Source organism: Rhodnius prolixus, unplaced genomic scaffold, assembly GCF_049639745.1.
Source record: "Rhodnius prolixus isolate KJV_2025 unplaced genomic scaffold, Rpr scaffold_2, whole genome shotgun sequence".
In the NCBI taxonomy this organism is placed as follows: domain Eukaryota; kingdom Metazoa; phylum Arthropoda; class Insecta; order Hemiptera; family Reduviidae; genus Rhodnius; species Rhodnius prolixus.
The window spans coordinates 18081430-18101390 of NW_027411592.1; the positions used below are offsets into that span (position 1 = coordinate 18081430).

Genomic DNA, 19961 nt, shown 5'->3' on the forward strand with positions numbered 1-19961 from the left:
CCGACTCAAAAGAAAGATTCGATGATCAGTTATTACGAGCGATGGGAGAGGAACAAAAAAATGGTTACCGATTTCTGCCTAATAGCAGAACGCAGTTCTCGCCCAGTACTCTCTAATGCTTGCTTTAGGCACCTCCTAAACTTGATTTCTCACGACCGTTAAAAGGTTTCCAAGTATGTTCTAAAGATAAACTTTCTCTTTGTGGTGATGTCATGTCTAAATTCATGCGATCCAGTGGAAAATTAAGAAAGATTGAAGTGGGATACATAATATACAAAACAGAAACTTCTTCCTGATGAAGATGATCTTAGTGATAAAGAACACCGGTCTCCCTAAATCCTATCCTTAACACTCTGCGAAGGAGTGTTTCGACTTATTCTAGCTTCTTTCGTATATTCGCTCAGTCCAGAAGAAAGGGCCCGTCAGCAATACAATCCAAATTGGTCAATTTCATTTAATTTTGCCTTTTTTTTTATGTAACCAACTATATATTGTACAAACGGAGAATAGATTCCGCTCATCACCTTTTTGAATAGAACAAGTTGATCAAGTTGTCTTTACCAATAACTTACTCTCCAATGACAAGTCAAAGGATACGAAACATAAACGTTCAACAAATGTTGGGACAAAATGAATATAATTTTGACTCAATCTTGTTTTTAAAATAACCCAGAACTCAAAGAAATAGAGAATAGGGGAAAAACTTGTTTTCAATATAAAAACCCAAAATTCTGTAGATTCTAATTTTTCTTGAATCAGCTAAAAATGTGCTTGTAAATTGGCAAGTTAAGTACTGCCAATGTGTAATTTAAATTGTAAAAACTTAGTGATGGATATTTAAGAAAATGGAGGCAAAATCGTATAGAATGAAGTAAACTGCGGGAAAATACTAAATAAAGGTGAATTCGTCCAGGAAAATAATTTTCACCTTTGGCGAAAAGCAACAATTTACATACTGATTTCCTTACAGTAATAACTAACTGTAACGTAGCTTTAGGTAAAAATAACATAAAATAAAAGTCTACGCAACTCTGGTATTATTAAAGGAAATTTTTTTCGCTAACTATTTCTTTGAAGACTAAAACTTATGTAAATCAGTACAGAAATTACAAATTGAAAGTTAAGTGAAGTCAGTTTTGCAGTCGCCTTCGTTTTCACCTAATTGGTAGTTGGACATAATAAAAGAAACGAGCCGCTAAAAGTGAATAGTTCCTGATAAAATTCTTCTTAAGTTATTTCAAGTAAAAGAGCAGGTATACTTTATCTTCTATTTCACAAAAAAAATGAAACAGGAATCTAAAAGCCAAGTTTTATAGTGTTCTACTTCAGACTGGATACCAATTAATTCATATTAAGTTGAACCCTTAGACAAGAATGTTCACATACGAGGTCTGTAAATTAAGTAATGAGACTGATTTTTTAAAAAATTTTTATTCAAAAAGAATTACAATTCTATATTGTCACCTTCAAAATAACTTCCTTCTGAAACCACACAGCTCTGGAGACGTTTCTTCCACTCCTCATAGCAGTGCTCGAACTCCGATACTGGAATAGCCTTCAGCTGGTCGGTTACAGCCGTTTGAAAGTTTTCGACTGTCCCAAAATGAGTTCCTTTGAGGTGATTTCTGGAACGTGTCATTACTGGCCACGAGTCTTGGGTGTTTGAGTACGACCCAGAAACCAAGCGCCAGAGCATGGAGTGGCACACTTCAACCTCTCCAAGGCTCAAAAAAGCATGGATGGCCGAAGTCGAAGATCAATCAACAAAGCTTGCTGATTTGTTTTTTCGAAATCCACGGAATCGTCCACAAAGAGTTTCTACCTCAAGGTGAAACGGTCAATCAACACTTTTACCGAGAGTTTCTTGAAAAACTTCGAAAAAGGGTCTTTCGTGTAAGACCAAACATCAAGAACAAGTGGGTGTTATATCACAATAATGCTCCTTGTCACACAGCAATTTTAATAAACGAGTTTTGGGCCAGTAAAAACATTCCTATGGCTCCTCAAGCCTCCTTATTCGGCTGACTTGAGTCCTTGTGACTTTTTTCTCTTCCCGAAGTTGAAAAATCACCTCAAGGGAACTTATTTTGGGACAGTCGAAAACATTCAAACGGCTGTAACCGACCAGCTGCAGGCTATTCCAGTATCGGAGTTCGAGCACTGCTATGAGGAATGGAAGAAACGTCTCCAGCGCTGTGTGGCTTCTTTAGGCCAACTCACATGAAAACTACTCTAATAATTAAATTATTTTATGTCGATAAAATTCGTTACAATTTAAAGCTCAGGAATATCATTAGAAAATTTCTTTTTTTTTGTAGTTCTAAAAATAAATGAACTAATTAGAATGAGCATGCTATATATGAAACATTGTTTCACAATTTGTAATGAAATATCTCGACAATTCATTAGAATAATAGCTCTAAAAATATGAAACAATTCTCTTGACAATAACCTTTAATTTCCCAAGTGTGCGGATGAAGTATTAATTTCTTAATTTTTCATGTGATTCGATAACGAATAAATTTCTGGATGTTTTAAGTCTAACTAATTATATTAGTTTCATTTCATTAATTTCAGCTGCATTAACATGGTTCTTGCTGGATTTTCTACACATAAAAATGGTCGAATGCCTAAAAGGTCCGCGTATAATTCTGAGGTGTTATTTCATTCAAATTATTTTATTGTACTTTAAGTGGTAGTATAATGATTACTTTACAATTTTAATGGAGGATTCCGCTCTCTTCTTCAGTACTTAGCACCCATGAACATTTTCCTTTAAGTTTGTGGCAAAAATTAAAAGTTGAGGCTTAAAATAAGGAATTACATAAAGATGTGAAGACCAGCTATAAAACAATTTTAGCTCTATAAACTAAACCAAACACTTAAAATACACAAAACTGACCCCTCTAATACAACCCATTCAATGGACCCATACAGTGGGCTAATAGAGGTAGTTGTTTGGGTTTACCTTACCCTAAAGGCAAACAGTAATCCTCGACGAGTCGCTCACACATTGTACTGTGCTTTCAGTCGCCCAGCTTTTTAAGTACAATGAGTGACACTTAACGAACATACTAATTGACTTTAGGCACTTGCGGATTTGGCTGAATGACCCACGAACTTTTCCATTTAGATTAGAAATAAAAAAAAATCATTTAACTTTTCATCAACCAAAACGAAACTTTTTAAAATAACTTACTGTACTTCAAACAAATGTTATTTTTAAAGACTTTCTTAGTTTAGTTTTGTTAAATTAAGTTCCAGATCCACTTGTCGATCCTAACCTTTATTTATATGTTGACAAAAGAGTAGCGACACCTAATCTGTACAACCAGGATGTGATAATATTAAAGTTCCATAATCAAATCTTCCTCCGTTATATCTTCTACTAAAGGTAATTTAAAATTCTGAATTAGTCAGTCTATCAAACATTATTATTACTTCTTTCATTTCATCAGATTCGGACCTAAACTGTGAGAATAGAATAATTATTTATCCCGCAAATTAAGTGTGAGTATACGTTACAAAATAACACTATCGTTATTCAGCTATTTTCTCATGTTTTATGTTTTACATAAACAAACGACTCACGTGGAACCCACACACTAGACTTAAAAGACAAGCAATGACAAAACGTGCGAAACTTCTTTACAGATTACTTGGACGACGCTCCAAACTGCCCTTAGAACTCAAACGCTTAACATACAACACTATTCTCAAACCTATGTGGACCTACGGACTAGAGCTGTGAGGTTCAGCCAGACCTACAAACATACGGACTGTACAAACATTTCAGTCGAAACTCCTCCGACAGATAGCTGACGCTCCTTTCTACGGTGACTAACCTTACTCTTCACAACGACCTCCACATTCCCTTCAAAGACCAACTCGCCAAGACTAAATACCAAAAATTCCACACTACTCTCTCGACTAGCTCTAATCCTCTTGTACTGTCTTTCGCTTCCTCTGACATCCCTAATACTCCTCGCCGACTGAATCGCCAATGGCCCCGCGACTTCCTTATAGTGTGAAGAACTAAACGTAATTATTCTCCTATCTCTCCTCTCTCCTCCTCATATTCTCCTCCTCACATTTTCTATCTCATATAGAGAGTGCTACCGCTGGGTAGTTTCTCTCCTCTTGCTCTTCTCCCGCACCAGTTCATCATACTCTCCATATTCACTTATTGTATACTGTATACAGATTGTAAATAAAAAAATAAATTAAAACAAAAATAAGTTAGTTAAGTTTAAAAAGTTAAAGTTTGTAAATTAGTTGTAGGCCAAACATTTATACAATAACTACAAGCGATATTTTCACGCTCTATCACTATAGTAAACTCCTCTATCAATACAAACTACTTCTGATAGTTAGCAACCACTAGTGGTAACAAATGTCGTCACTTAACAGTTAATTGGTTTCAGCCACATGTAAATATCTATATTTTCAAGAAGAGCGAGATCACCTGACTTAGGCTAGAAACATAGTGGAGCGGCAAGCAAAGCGGCGATGATAGCGTAGAGCAAAGCGGCGAAATCAAATACAAGTAAACATATGGGACTGCGCATAGTGGCGAGCAAAGCAAAGATAGAGCAACGCTATCTATAGAGAGTAAAGCGAAACGTTATGACATGTTTGATTTCTTCGCTCTCATCGCGCTCAATTTGTAAAGGTTATTTTTCAAAGGTTATGGATATTGATACATTATTGGTTGTTTGTTTAAAGAAACCTCTGTGGGGCCATAGTATTTGTGAAGCTACAATAGTTTTTAATAATTAATAGTTTAAATTAATTAACAATTAGTAGTTAATGGAGAATTCAGGTAATTTTTGCTACATTTAATTTGGTTCTCAATCCCTTAATGCTAACTTTCATCTAAATACTAGGCAAAATTAAATTACATTTTCACGTCCTACTACTTCTGATCAGGACGAATTCTCCAATCCTTCTTCTGTAGCGTCGTGCTACTCCAGTTTTTCAGATGAACAACATTAATTTATGACAAATCATGGTGTAGTTATTTAATAAAATTATTGTGTTTTTTTAATTGACTAATTTCTTTTTATCTGCATATATTTCTATTTTATTTTTATTTATTTTGATTTTCTTATCTTAAAGTAACTGCTAGGATTAATGGGGTTACACAGATTTGTATTTAGTAAATAACCTAAATAGTTAATTTTTCTATATTGTGCCTAACTCATGTTATGAGCTGTATTACTCAAAAACAATAAAATTTGATTTTGATTAATGGGGTTACACTGGGCTAATATGTAATCAAATGTTGATATAGACATTCGAAAATACGCATGAAACTTGCCAGGATGCTCCCGAAGTTGTTGGTACAAGTGATGAAATTCACCAAGTTCATTTCTAAACTTATTTATGTCATGTACACTGCAGCTCCTGCTACTAAGCTGCTGCAAATACCAAAGTTTCAACGAAGAATTTTCATATAAAAATAGTTCCTCCATCTTGTTTTGTCAAAAGGAGAACGCGACTAAGCTCGTCACTATGTGCATGCGAATCTTTGCTCGCTGCTCGTCGCTCTCTTTGATCTGAAGTAGCTATCATCGCCGCTTTGCCCGCCGCTCCACTATGTTTCCAGCCTTAGAGCAACACGAACATCATCACGTTGTGTTTGAATACAGAGCTTTAGATATTATCTTTCGTGCAATTTCTTTCTTTATAGCCACTTCTAGCCATCTAAGACTGAGAGTGAACTGAAGAAGAATCCGTGCGCCAATGACTTCAGGATACTGGCGTGCAATAATCTGATGTGAATGTAAAAAAAAAAACTTTTTTTGGGGGGACTCGAACCTAAAAATATTTCGGGCAACTTCTCAAAATTAAATGATGATAAGATCGCAATACATTCTTCTTACATATACGATACATACATACTTCTTACGTATATATATACAGGGTGACCAAAGTTATATGCTCCACCCACTTTTTTTTTTAACGGCGGGAAATTTCGAAAAAATAAAAACACGTATTTAATCATTTTTAGTCTAGTTTATTTTCAGTGACAGATCCATTTTTTTAAACCCTTGTATCTCGAGATACAGCATCCAACCTTTGTTTTTCAAATGGAACGTTGTATTTTTTGTTGCATATTTTTGTAGTATTTGATCTCCTAAAAACAACAAAAAAAAATTTTTCGAAATCGGTTAGGTTTTTCAAAAGTTATGGTAATTTAAAATATGAAAAACAAATTTCAGTTTACTGTCAAAATTACGTTATTTTTTTTAAAGAATCTATTCAAACTGGGCACAACCAACGGATAGGCAAGCCAAAACTCTGGACTCCCACGCTTTGCTTGTAGCATCACTTATCGTGGCGAAGTCAAGATCTAGGCAGGCTAGAAGTATTCGACGTTCAGGTTGCTTTTTCTACAAACGTTTAGGTGGAGTTACAGGAAATCAACTAATCGGCCCAGACTTCTACAGACAGAACTTAACGGGTGCAAGGTATCCAACTTTTTTTTCAGAGACATTTTGCCAAGTTCCGCTTGAAGATGTTCATCTACAACGTCGGATAGATATGTATTTTCAACAAGATGGTTGCCCGGCGAGAGCGGTTCGAGGTTAGCTGGGCAGAAATTTCTATTAAAAGTGCGTAAGGACTCATTGTCCCATCCAATGGCCACCTCGATCTCTGGACTTGACCCAAGTGGACTATATTTTGTGGGGATACCTAAAAAAGGAAGTGTAAAGTATCCTTAATCCCGTGGCTTCAGTCGATGATCTGTAACGTCGAATTACTCTAGCCTGCCTAGATCTTGACTTCGCCACCATAAGTGCTGCTACTAGCAAAGCGTGGGAGTCCAGAGTTTTGGCTTGCCTACCCGTTGGTTGTGCCCAGTTTGAACAAATTCTTTAAAAAAAATAACGTAATTTTAACAGTAAACTGAAATTTGTTTTTCATATTTTAAATTACCATAACTTTTGAAAAACCTAACCGATTTAAAAAAAAAGTTTTTGTTGTTTTTAGGAGCTCAAATACTACAAAAATATGCAACAAAAAATATAACGTTCCATTTGAAAAACAATAGTTGGATGCTGTATCTCGAGATACAGGTGTTTAAAAAAATGGGTCAATCACTGAAAATAAACTAGACTAAAAATGATTAAATACGTGTTTTTTATTTTTTCGAAATTTCCCGCCGTTAAAAAAAAAGTTGGTGGAGCATATAACTTTGGTTACCCTGTGTGTGTGTGTATATATATATATAATATATATATAAAATAAAATAGATAAAAATCCGTACATTGTTAGCAAGTTCATCACACTAAGTTACCCAGCAATGAAAGAGACATAAGTTAGCCGACAATAACTGAAGATTAGCTCAACTAATTGGAATTTGGTTCAATCATTAAATTATAAGATTTATAATGTTAAACAGTATTTGTTAAATATAAATAAATTATTGAATATAATACTTACGGTTACAGCAAATGGAATAGTATTAACCAATTCCAGGATGAAATGAAATGAGAGCAACTGCTGCCAAATATTACCCTGGAACACAAAAATAAATGATTGAAGTCATTGAAATTCTTCGCCCCGTGTCATCATGTTCTAGTATTTGGAGCTTTTATGTCACAAAATTGTCATTATATATATTTTTAAACATCTTTTTAATATTAAATTATAGTGGACAAAAACTAGCAAGCCAGCAAGTAAGAAGTGTTAGTTTTAACTTAACTGAAAGAGCTGAACGTAAAAATACTAAAGAAGACAACTTGTATACATATATACATATAAAAGGATATATAGTATTCCCTAACCTAGACGGTAACTCAAAAGAACGAACGATTTTTAGAGGTTTGACTGAGAGAATATTTGATCTAGAAAGATGAGAATCGATTAAAGGATCATTGCATTGTGCAGTAGGTGTGGCAAACTTAACCAATTATTATTATTATTGTTGTTTAATTTTTAGTCATGGCCTTCGACAGTACAGACTCTCGTTACAGACAACACTATCCATCACCAAACTGTGAGCTAGCTATAAGATGGAAGAGAAAATCTAAGGGCCTGAAGCTGCATCCGAACGAAGAAACTCCGCGTCGGAACCCAGTATATGCTAACCCCAAGCATGGCAAACATATGGTCCGGTCTGTGTAATGAATATTTGCGAACTGCGATTAATCTTGCATTATAAGCTAACTAACTTCCAATAATTGGTCTAATCGATTCGCGATACATTAAAAAAATCCATTGTAGCGGATTTACAACTTCTATACTCGTATGGCGTGATAGGTTGAAATATTTACACTTGGAGGCTATAAGAAAGTCTGTACTGTAGCTATTAGAAAGCCAGATATTAAGAAAATAATAGGCGATGCAAAGCGCCACTACGCGTCACCTTAATTTTGGTTATTAATTTATAGTACTAAATACTTTTTTAGTAAAAAAAATTAATTTCATAATAAAATTTTGTCTAGTTAAATGAATCGTATTTGTACTACATTTATTAATTTTAATTTATTCGGCCCTTGAAAAAAAGTTTTCTTTCCGGTCAGCCCGGTGGCTAAAACTAATAGCCAAATCTGGGCTAACCACTCAGCTTCCTTCACTAAAACCAATTTATTATTTTGTTTCAATTTTTCATAATTCCATTAGTAAAAAATTATATACAATCATGAACGATACATTTACTTCCTGAAATGAACAGATCTAATTTTTTATCACTTTATTACAAACATTTACCCTTACAACAAATGTAAATTTGTAAAAGTAAATTTGTTGTTACTGGTTCGTTCACTTGAAAGACTTGTTAGAGTAATTACTTAATGGTGAAACTCTTTTTCGGTGGTTTACATCAGGGAGTCCCTAACCATTTTCGCTTCAATCGAAAAAAGGATTGTTTGGAAAGGTGAGGAAAGGAGAGCTGTTGGACAACAGGATTAGGGTGCAGAGCTAAGTAAGTTGGGAAATTTATGGTATCGAGACTTAATTAGATCAGAGACAAAAGGGATTTGAAGTCTTTATAAACGGTGAGGTCATATATTTAATATGGTGAGTTAAAGAATTTGCGCAAGATTTTTCAATTGCAGTGTCTGTATGCGCTGGGTTTGGTTGAGCTCCACACTTCTGCTCCGTTTATCTAATTAAGCCTAATTAAGTTTCAAAGATGACTGAACAAGATATTCACTAGAATTAAAAAACGTTTTATAATTAAAGAAAATCCAATCAAAAATGACTAATTTTGCAATTTGCAAAAGATGGTAGACAGTGATGAAGTTGGCTGGAATTGAGCCGCTCTTGGTACTTACGTAAACGAAGAAGTAAATGAAATTACCAAGTTGTCACCAGTAGCCTAGGTGTCATTGCACAGATATAATTTCAAGTGATCTAGAGAATTGCCGCTTCTATCATGATTTGGGGCCTAATATATTTTAAGGACAATCAAGAATAGCCTTCCAAGAAAGTGTACATTTAGATATTCCAAGAGGAAGTAGCTCCTCTGGCATATCCGCTAAGAAAGATATTGTTTCTTAGGAAAGTTAAAAATTAGATCCTCAGGGTAAGAAATACAGAAAGAAAGTCGATAGAACTTGCTAGAAGACAAGCAAACTATCAAAGTTTAGTGTGAGAGAAGTTTGGACCTTGAGTTTTTATCATCTCGTCTCAGCCTAAAAAGTTGCAAGAGAATACACGAGGATAACAGAAAAACAAAATAGAACAATAAGAGCACAATGAACTGGTTCGAGGACCTTATTTCCCCTAGAGAGGCTATCGTCGTCTAAAATTGACAGAATGACGATTTAACGAATTAATGGACTGTCAGTCTGTATTTATATTTCTTTATTCGCTCAATTTTTATAAAATATTATTGGTCTTCCATCTCTAAATGTCGTTTCTATTTCCATCAGCACAGAAAATATCGTTTGAATAATATAAATAAAGGATTTTACGAGAGTGACAAATGCTGTTATCGCTCTTAAAGCTAAATGTTATATCTTAAATCGTCATAGTAACAAAATTATGTTTTTCCTACCAATAATTTTTGAGGAACCTCTGAAGTGTAAAACATGCCTTCAAAATTGATGGATGTTTTTATTAGTATTTTTTTCATCAATAAACAGAAGTACTGCAATAGTGTTTGCTGTTCAAAACGATTCTCTGTTAAAAGTAATCCATACTCTTAAAGTGTCGTCCATGAGACAGTAATGAAATGATAAAAGATAAATGAAATGATCAGAAAAGAGAAACTGCTGCAGGTGTACTGAACTCAAAGAAATTACACTCATCATTTACATCTGCTGAACTCACAGATATCATACGAATGATGCCTAACCTCCACACCACTTACAAAGCGAATACCTTTAGAGATAATAGGCAGCTTTTAATTCTATTTCTAAATTCAAAAATCCGAAAAAGTCTTGCTCAAAAAATTAAAATCTCTTTTCCTCAGTCTTAGAGCATCGCACACTCTTAAAATTTGCACTGTAAGACGTACTGTCTGATTTTTGCTGTATTGAATCGTTTAACATGTCCGCTTAATAAATGAATGAATTAACAACTATCTATAAAAAAATTCGTTAATTCTTAATTAAATATTTTCCTCGAGTAAATAAATTCACTTTACAAGGAGGGAATAATTTTTATTACTCCGTTTTCCCTAGTACTATTTGGTACTTGGACTCAAAAAAACTTTAAGACATTCGTGCCTATTGGCGTCATTCACATAATCAAATGAATGTGCGTTATACCCGATTGCTTGTAATTTACTTATGTCATTTATTTTACTTTAAAGTCCCAAAAAAACAGATTATAAAGAAACAAGAAGCGAGCAGAAATTGAAAAAAGTAACTTGTAGAGTGGACAACCCTTCTTCACTCTCAAAGAGGAGTAATCAAGTTTAGTAAGTAGGCACAAAAAATGCGTAGGTGTATTAGGTGCGGCTCAGACACAGTTTAAAGTGAGATGCTGCATTCGCTGAAAAGGGAGATTTAGGAACAATCATAGTTTTCATAATATTATGTAGCGGTAAGAAGAAGACCGAATCAGGGTAAAAGAAGTTTCGTAGATGTATCACATTAATATGTGTAGGTCTGTCTTATTTAGCTGAAGAGATGTACTACATTATTTAATTGCTCCTTTGTGTTTTTGACATGCCCTGTCATGTTAAAAGAGCTTCATTTTTCAAGGTGGTCAGGTACGTTGTAGCCAAACGTAAGATAACAATTTTTCATATTAAACCACAGGAATGTGATTTGATAGAATTCAAATGTTTACAAATGTTGAGAAAAAGAAGTTTTAATGGAAAAAAGAATAATTTCTAACTGTTGTAATTCATAAACACAAAAATAGATAATATAATAATGGTAATTATGAGATAGTCGACAATATTTAACTAATTATTGTTTCTCATCCTTTTTCCCTTATCTCTTACAAGTCGATCTCAATGCGCGTATTTGTAAAACTTCAATCGATATTGCCGATATTCATCAGTTAAGTTCCAGCAAGATTTAAGTTGGGTAAATTTCATTTTCGAAAAAATCAATCGCTGGTAAAAGTAGATCCAAAACCGCTCATTCCTTCTTGTACCCGATTTCAAAATTTAGAAAATTTTGTTTTCGTGACAATCGTCTTACAAAAATCAATTTTTGATTCGTAAAAGACAACGCAAATCGAAATATAAATGAAATGTTAAGCATCGAAACTTTAACACCTAATATCACATTTAAAAACACTGATAAAAAGCTGGAATTGTGCACAATTGAAGAGCTAGATGTGTACAACTGTCCATATTTCGCTACAATAACACTAATAGAACAGGAGATACACCAATTCGAAATATGAAAGGAAAGAAAACTCCTAACTTTATCACCTCAAATCTCTTTTTAAAATACAGATAGGAAGCTGGCATTGTTTACAATTGAAGAGATAGATGAATACTACAATTGTACATACTCGTATTTTCGCAGAGATAACACTAATAGGACAGGAGATACAGCAATTCGAAATATGAAGGAAATGTAGAACTCCCAAACTTTATCACTTTATATCTCCTTTGTATGAACAGCTAGAAACCTATAATAAAACGAGTCCTATAATTGTGCGTCTTTTCGCAGAGTTAACCCTAACATAACAGGAGATACACCAATTCGAAATAAGAAGGAATTGTAAAACTCTCAAACTTTATCGCCTTATATCTCCTTTAAAAATACAGGTAGAAAGCTGGAATTATGTACAATTGTAGAGGTAAACGAGTTCTATGATTGTGCGTCTTTTCGCAGAGTTAACGCTGACATAACAGGAGATACAGCCATTTGAAAAATGAAGGAAATGTAAAACTCCTAAACTTTATCGTCTTATATTTCCTTTAAAAATACAGGTAGACAGCTGGAATTATGTACAATTGTAGAAGTAAACGAGTACTATAATTGTGCGTCTTATCGCAGAGTTAACCCTAACATAAGCGGGAACGCACAATGGCTGCGTGGCAAGATGCGTGGGCTGGGGAAACTCGTGGCAGATGGACGGCAGTTCTGCTCCCAGATGTCAGAAGTTGGGTTGGTAGAGGTTTTGGTGAGATAGATTACTACCTCACCCAGCTCCTCAGTGGCCATGGTGGAAGCGGTCGGTGGGAAATTGCCCCTACTGTTCAGGAATAAGAGATGACGCCCATCACACATTCTTTGAGTGCGAAAGATGGGGTCGTATCAGAAGAGATCTGGAAGAAAGAGTGGGTCAATGGGTTCCTGAGCGCTTCCAAAGCATAATGCTCTCTGGCAGGGCGCAGTGGAATGCTGTGGCGATGTTTACAAGGGCAGTTCTAACCCTTAAAAGAAGAGACATGGATGGAGAGGAGGATAACCCCTAGTGGGTAAGGAACAGGAGCCTAGCCTGAAGTAGTGCTGCACAAGCGAATCCAGGCTAGGCCTGGTAGTAGGGGGGTGTTTTAGCCGGTAGGCCGCGAGGGAGTCCGGCACAATGTGCGTAAGATGCATTTCACCCCTCTTAAAAAAAAAAAAAAAAAAAAAAAAAAAACCTAACATAACAGGAGATACAGCCATTTGAAAAATGAAGGAAATGTAAAACTCCCAAACTTTATCGCCTTATATCTCCTTTAAAAATACAGGTAGAAAGCTGGAATTATATACAATTGTAGAGGTAAACGAGTACTATAATCGCTAATATTTGCGTGTCGTTTACACCAATTGAACAGGAGATACAGCTATTCGAAATATGAAGGAAATGTAAAACTTCCGAACTTTATCACCTTATTTCTCTTTCAAAAATTAAGCAGAATGCGGCAATTTATGTATGCCATATGTAAATTATTTTCTTAACTAAACTGACATCACCTTAATAATAAGTTTCACTCATGAATATAAGAACAACCAGACAACTTCCAGGAAATCATACTCACTAATGGAGACCAAAATTTAGAATTCGGAATATTCAATGAGCTCACTTCCACTGACCCTATTATACACAACAGTTCCTACCTTCCTATTCAATATATACTAGTCGCTCTCAGACACCTGACAGATCGAAAACTAAACATCTTGTGCTGACCAACTATGAGTAAAGAACTCAACATCATTCGCACAATAGCTAAAAATAACAGTTATACCACCAACATTATTAATAAATTATTAAGTACTAACATTGCCCAAACCAAGGCCAAAACAATAACTCACCCAACACATCCGTCACTTTTATTTACATCGGAAACGAGACATGAGAAATGAGACAAGAAACTAGGCCTCCTAACCGCGCTTAGGACCAACAACAAAGTGGGAAACAAACTAAAACTCTTTTGACAACAGTGGTATTTACCAACTATTGTCCAGACAATGATTGTACTTATATTGACCAGAGCGGGAGAAAAATCCCAGACAGATACAAAGAACACATTCGCTCGTACAAACACAACGTTCGCATACATCCTTATCAAACACAGACATCAACTGGACAGTAGCAATAACACAATAACTGCTACATTCAGGAAAGAAATGAAAAATTATAGATACCTTAGAAAGAGTAGAAATATTGATGAATTAGAAATCCATTTACCAAAACAATATGAAAGACTAAATTAATATAAATCTGATTCACTCTTTAAAGTCATACCCTACCAAACAGTCCGACACAGCTGAGCAAACCTCAAAAAAAGCATGAATATAACGAGCGTGCAGCATGTTCTCTACTATTAAAAGTGTTCTATTTAAGAGTTTATTCATTCGTTAAACGATTAGAAACATATATTCATCAATATTTATATTAACAATTATTTCCCAGCACAAATGAACTCAGGTATTATTCAGTTTTTCCTGGTCACGTTCTAACAATTTCCATTTTATGATTCTAAAACATTACCTATGCACAAAACATCCCTTAAATACCTTCTAGGATTCTTTAATTGTATTTCAGTATTTGTCATACTCCAGAACCAGAAATTATTCATTTCCGGCATATTGAAAATCTGCACGATTGTATTACTTCTTCATAGGAAGGGTGAGACAGAGTAACAAAACTTGAAAACGTTAAGAGTAATACTAAACGAAATGAAGTGCTCCTGTCGACAATCACTTGTAACTCAAGCATTCGATATTTATGTATCAAATTAAATAATTACGGTTTGACAAATTTATCTGCTAACATCTATTACATAACTTGGCTGACATACAAAATACAAGCTCACCAATTTGGGTTCAGTTGAAAGCATGTATCAATAACATCAAGTTACGAGAGTAAATGAACAGATCGTGAATAAAGTAGAAAACATAAAGTACACAGCTGCTACATTTCGTGATTTAGCTGATGTATTTGACAATTTTGACACGCTGGACTGCTTTACAAATTTCGGTAGACTTACGCTCTTAATTACATATTCAAATCATATAATCCGTTTTACAAGACCTACATTTCTTGGTAAATTTCCAAAAACAATTCGGGGAACTTAGATTAGTTTATTAGAGAACTTAGTTTTAGACCTTACTTAGAATGAAAATCAATTTGAGGGATACCACGAATTTTAATTTTAAACTTAAGAGTCGACCATAGAGAAAAGAGTAAAGAATACATCAAAAAAGAAGAGCAATCCATTCTAAAAAACAATTTGGGCAACAAAAAGGCTAATTTAGAACCAAAGTCGAGTAAAAAGAAATGGTTAAAGAATATATTAAAAATGTTTACATATCAATTTTAAGAAACAATTTGGAAAAACAAAGAAAGCTATTTTTAACTTTTAGACAATTAAAAAGAAAATCTTTTCAAAGAATACATCAAAAACGGTTAGGAAACTATTTAGGGAAACAAAAACGATAATGTAGAACTTGTAGTCGAATAAAAAGAAACGATAAATGATTAGATTACAAAGGTTTAAAAATCAATTCAAAAAAAAAAATTTTGAAAGATGAAAGTAATGTAAAGCTCCTAAACTTTATCACCTTTATAAATACAGATAGATAGCAGGAATGATGCACTATTGAAGAGCTAGATGTGTACTATAATATGTCCATATTTCCGCTATAACACTAATAGCCCAGGAGGTACAGCAATTCGAAATATCAAGGAGGGAACGCAAAACTCCCGAACTTTATCTAGTGCTGCACGAGAAACGAGACAAATCTCGAGGTACCGAGACCGAGACCGAGACCGAGACATGATATATATCTCGTCGAGAAATCTCGGTCACGTCTCGGTTTTTCAAATATTAATTTTTAGCTACAAAATTATAAAATTGTGTTCTTTATTAATAAATAATCATTACGGGTATTGAATTAATTATTAAAAGATACGATTTTATTATACATGTACAATATTACTACTTCTATTTGACTTAGTACAAATGTACAAACAGAAAGCCAATTCGCCAAAACACTATGAATGACCAAATTAACCTATAACTCAGACACACTCTTAAAAAGTCATTCCATAACACAAACACAGCTTAGTAGCAAACCTCAATCAAAATACTACAGTATAACGAACACAAAAGTGCGTGATCTGTACTAAGTAAAGTAAGGAAAGTAAAGTAATCGCCTATTTTTTCAGACGGGGCTTTACGTCCAACTACCAGTTTGGTGTCGCGGACGGAGGCGACTAGCAAACATACTTTACTATAAATTTCTCATATTAACCATTAAATAAAATCCAAGGCCTAAGACCGGGAATCGAACCCAGTACCACAATACACATTAGCTTCGCAGGTCTCGCACCGCTCGGCTACCGTGGCGGCCCCCTTCGAATTACATAATTTTTACATAAATTCACTAAATTTCACTATTCATATCATTCATTCATTCAATTTCATAAATTTCACTATTAATAATCTAATACTTTGAACTATGATATTATTTGAATTATATTTTAGAATTTTGGAATTAGTGAATATGAAAAAAAAGACTATCTATGCACCTAAAAAATATTGCCACAAATTTTCGTTTTTAAGATACACTTTGCCCAAGCATTGATACATAAAAGAGCTTTTACTGAGTCAGAAGTTAGAGAAGATCTTCTATTGGTCATTATCATCGCAGCTTGCGAAAATAATCTTTCCGATGGCACTGAAGTTGCACAGATACTAAAAATATCTTTCGCCATTCTAGAGAAATTTTTGAAGGAATTCTCAAGTGTTTTCCACCATTCTAAAATGTCAACGTCTACTGGTGCTTGGTCTAATTTGGTGTAATTAATTATTTCTGTCTTCCATGCTTCGGTGATATTTGCTGATTTTTGAGCAAATGTTGCAAAAATATTGATGCAGTCGTCGTCGTCGTCAAAAGGTGAATCATCAGATTCTTTATCTTCACCAACAGCCATAACTAATGGAGCGGGAAGTTTGTTGGGAGGTGTATTTTTTATTTCACGAATCGACTTGTTATAGCAGGCAGATATGTTATTTGGGTCTTTCATTTGGCGCGTTTTCAACATCTTTTTGAAATTATATAAAGATATATAACAGTAATAGTAATATACGATGCATTGAAGTGTAAGTAGTTGTCTTCTTTTACACACATTTTCATTACCAATATACAAAATTAAATTAATTATTAGAAAATAATAACATTTTTTGAAAAGATTATTAATAGCAAACCGCTTTTAATACTTAAACAAAAATTCAAAAAACCGAGACCGAGACCGAGATATCTCGACGAGACCGAGACTTGAGCGACCGAGACCGAGACCGAGATCGAGACTGCATAAAGTCTCGCCTTGTCTCGGTCTCGTTCAGCACTAACTTTATCACGTTATTCTCCTATAACAATACAAATAGAAAGCTGGAATTGAGCACATTTTAGAAGAACAAGAGTGCTATAAATGTATATATTTTCATATGTAGATATGTAGGTTTTCAGTTTAACTTTATGTATTGTAAATTTCCTTTTCGAAAAAACGATTCGCTGGTGAAAGTACATCAAAAAGTGCTTATATCTTATTGTGCCAGATTTCTCACATTAGAATATTTCTCTTTTATGACATAAGTGTTACAAAAATCTATTTCTGATTGTGATGTTTAAAAAATGTTATTTGGTTCATTATTACATCGTAAGTCTAACAGTTAAATTTAGAGATAATAGACAAATTTTGTAAATTTAGGATGAATCTCGGGGGCCATAAAATTATTCAAGGCAAGGCACAAACCCCTGGCCTACACACTGACTTTATTTAAATGGAATTTAATCTTTAAAAATAAAAACCTTATGAATTTGCTTCTGTTAAGATTTCTTATTATTTATAATTAAGACACATACCAAAAGTTCAGAAACTTTTGTGCAGTCTTTGCTACTAAATTGCTACCGACTAAAGCTGGCCACCAGAAAGTAAAGAACAATGTTAAAGTAAAGTTAAACTCATTTTCAATCATTCTAATCAAGATTTTAATGAATACATTTTGTATTTAATTGTCATCAGTTTGATAAATACATTTTTAAAAAGACAAGAGTTGTTCTAACTGTAGAAGCTGCGGAACGGAAATCGGAGAAACAGCGGTCATGCAGGGCATCGGAGGGCAGAGTCAAGACTTTTTATGTTCCAAGGACTCTCTTACCTCACTATCAGGTAGCATTTAGTTAAAAAAGCAACGAGAGAACGCTGATCTCACACAGTCAAGCCAAAGTCCCTAGCTGTTGCCGCGCTCTAATTAATAAATAACAATGCATCCTCCGATTAGCCAAAATGATAAATTACAAGTTTTACGAAGTAATTATTGAATTATATACAGAATTAGTTTGAAATAAGGGCGTGAGTTTAGAAGTAATTAATTTTCCTCGTTAAGTTAGGACACTAACATGAAAATGGTGAAAACAATTTCTGTTCAATTACAAAACACTCAGTGGTAAAATGTTATTCACAAGGATTGAAACAATTTATAGGGCGAAATGGTAATATCTGACAGATTGAATGAACGTTCTGTAAGGCCTGTACTGAACAGTCCGTCAACCATAAATCTAGTGACAATCGCTGTACAATGCACTGGCCACAATGGAAATTTCATTTTACTAAAGTATTCATCATGGATGCAGCCATTCTATTTAAAAAAAAAAAATCAATTGATTAATCAAGCAAATTAAAGATCAGTGGTAGTACCAATCGCATTGCTTCCCTTTCTAAACACCACCCCAGTTGAATTCTCTTTTTTAAATTTGAAAGTGCATCAACATCTAGGTCAGTGGCTCCCGAAGCTTTTGTCAAGAAAGCGTCTCAAAGTTACAGACAACACTTTCCATCACCGGTCAGTGAACTGTAAGAAGCTCCTGCAGTCAATAGTACAGCAGCTGGATTCAAACCTGCGGTCTCCGCGTTCGAATCTAGAATTCGCTTACCATTCAGCTAGCTAATCCTATCCTATTATTTCCTCTTATTATATCAGGTAAAGAATGAAGAAAGTATTCGCCAAACTATTGTGCTAATTTCTTCTACAATTTATAATTTTGTAAAAACACTGGCTTTAAAGCGGCTTATAGTTTCGAGTTGCTCATGCAATAAGATTTTATTCAGGAGATTTTGGTAGAATATGTCAATGTACGTATGTTATGTTTTATATTAGAAAGTAATTACTAAATTTTGGATAAATAAGAGTAGAGGTTTGTCGGGACCCGTATTTCGTGGGATAACTTAGGTTCACTTTTCTGCGATTACCCAACATTGTCCACTAAAAGTGATTTGGGTTTTTATAATATGAAATATTTCACCCCGAAACATCTGATAAAATTATATTAATCGAACTTACCTAAATAAGAACTCATCATTGGACATCTTTTGAACTTGCTTTTTCTAAACCTACCGAGTCCTATAATTAGGATAGACGCCATATTAATTTGGTTTTTATCTAATTGTAGGGAATTCACAGTCTTGATGTTTAGCCAAATCGGACATTAGCGTTTTATTGCTGAAAGGGGTCATCATTCACAAGACTTCTTGCCCCCATCAAAGCCACAATTTAAGAACCGTTGGTACGGTACCCTTGGTAATCTGCTATCAAAGACTAGCTAATGGAGTAGACAGTTCTATTCCTGACCAGATGCCAGCCATCAAGCGACACTAATTCGATTCAAGGGCAATAGTATTGTACCGAGAAGACGCCTCAGGGACACCGAACAGGATTGTTTTATAAGCTGCTAGTGTTTTTTGGGCAACCTGGAAAAGTAGAATCTTAAACTCCTTTACACAGTACCTAATTACAAATATTTCAACCTGGAAAACCGAAAAGTAGATGGCAACTTTCGAGAAATGCCATTGGCTTCACTTAATGATCCTGGCTCACGTGCCACAGTCCATCTCTGAACCAGATACTTTTTGTTACTATGAAAGATGAGTCTGTAAACCACAAGTCCTTGGTTTAAAGGTAACTTGGAAAGGATGTACAGAACTGTAAATTAAAAAGGCGCCACGGTAGCCGAGCGGTTAGAGGCGAGACCTGCGAAGCTAAAATGTATTGTGGTACTGGGTTCGATTCCCGGTCATAGGCCTTGGATTTTATTTAATGTTTA

At 34.5% G+C, this 19961-nt stretch overlaps 1 protein-coding gene across 15 annotated transcripts in view; it reads right to left on the minus strand.

Annotated features, from left to right (window-relative positions):
* SLO2 (slowpoke 2) overlaps positions 1–19961 on the minus strand; it is a 508183-nt gene that overhangs the window by 91284 nt on the left and 396938 nt on the right. For all 15 annotated transcript variants that reach the window (XM_074118329.1, XM_074118338.1, XM_074118335.1 and 12 more), the window contains one exon: positions 7450–7524. In XM_074118329.1, coding sequence (XP_073974430.1) covers positions 7450–7524 — 75 coding nt within the window. The remainder of the gene's footprint in view (positions 1–7449; positions 7525–19961) is intronic.